At 29.4% G+C, this 1,531-nt stretch overlaps 1 protein-coding gene across 2 annotated transcripts in view; it reads right to left on the bottom strand.

Moving 5' to 3' along the window:
* Window positions 1–1,014: 1,014 nt before the first annotated feature.
* Window positions 1,015–1,531, bottom strand: part of LOC106464292 (arrestin domain-containing protein 3-like) — a 33,243-nt gene continuing 32,726 nt past the window's right edge. For both annotated transcript variants that reach the window (XM_013924419.2, XM_022391989.1), the window contains exon 8: window positions 1,015–1,131. In XM_013924419.2, coding sequence (XP_013779873.1) covers window positions 1,093–1,131 — 39 coding nt within the window. In that variant the 3' untranslated portion in view covers window positions 1,015–1,092. The remainder of the gene's footprint in view (window positions 1,132–1,531) is intronic.

Below are 1,531 nucleotides of genomic sequence, written 5' to 3' on the forward strand. Positions count from 1 at the left end.
ATATATATATATCCTGTCATCATAAAATACACATTACAAACTGACTCCTTAAATAAGCCAAAATATTGTGCGACTAGAAAATATTACTTTTTTTTTCTCTCGTTTTATGACTAAAACCAAAAGATATAACAATATAATTTCATTTTGACTATTAAACAAATCAAAGAAAAATAATATTAAATGCAAAATTCTTAAAAAACTTTAATATTAGAATTTTTGCTGTTGCGACTGATGAAAATATTAGTTTTATTATAATATTATGAACATAGGATATGTTAAATTGTAAAATAGAAGCAGTTTAAAGAACAATTCTGTTGTTAAAATGTTCTGCTGTTGGCATGGATAAAATCGTCATCTGATAGAGTTACGAAATTTGTGAAACAATTTACATTACCATTCATTTGTTTGATGAATTAAACTGAAAAAGCTACTCGTACTGCTGGCTATCACTTAATAACAGATCTTATCAACCAATCAGAAAACAGTATAATGAGTCCATCATTTAAATTAAATTATTTGAAGCAAGGTAATAAGAATTAGATAAAATAAATTTATATAAATAAATAAACAGATCGATAGCTAGATCTTACACAGTCCACTTTTTTTCTGGAGTTTTCAATCTAAACAGCAATTCAAACTATATGTATATTGAAAATATTTTAAATATATTTGATATGTTGATGTTTCAATGTAGTTTTACTAACCTGATGCAAAATTTTCCAGAAACAGGTACATTCAGCTGATTTCATAAAACTGCTTACTTAACACATTTCAGATACACAACCTGCTATACTTAGCTGTTTATACAAAACTTTTTTTAACTTCAGGTCAGCAATTCACTCTTACTGTCTAATCAAGACTTTTTAGAGCACCTAAATGGAATAAAGGATTGGCCTTAAAAGGTGAAAAAAGACTCGTGATACCTCGTCATTCATTAGGCCACCCCAACAAGCAGACCAATCTGATTCCATGATCACACAAAGTTACTGTGCTTGATTTAAACAAAAGGCAAGCTTTTTTAACACAATACTGCCTAATGACAAGTTTACAATCCAGCTGGTCCAAAACACCCATAGTTTACCAATACGTTATTCATCCTTGTCCTCCTCCTGGAGCTGGATGAGGGTCCACCTGCACAGAAAATAAAGTTTTTATAATTAGAAAAGTAACATTTGCTGTGTAAAACAAACTCTCTTTTAATATACTCGTCTATCAAAGCAGAACATACAAATAATTCAGCTTTACTTATCAAAGCAATGAACTTAATGTTTCAAAATAATACAAGGTATTTCAGATAATCGCTAATGTACTTAATGTGGTACATAACACGTGTACCTACTTTTCTTAACAATAGAAGTCGAAGAACGATTTATAAGCATAAAGAAGAATTTTATTGATGGTGAAACATACTACATGTTTCAACAGAATAACTGGTGTCAAATATTCCTGTCAACGTCAAATTCTCACAAAAACCTGGCCCTAAATGAAAATCGTTACTAAACAAAAAATATTTAGAATCACACAATACCAA

Source organism: Limulus polyphemus, unplaced genomic scaffold (assembly GCF_000517525.1).
Source record: "Limulus polyphemus unplaced genomic scaffold, Limulus_polyphemus-2.1.2 Scaffold1610, whole genome shotgun sequence".
NCBI classification, from domain to species: domain Eukaryota; kingdom Metazoa; phylum Arthropoda; class Merostomata; order Xiphosura; family Limulidae; genus Limulus; species Limulus polyphemus.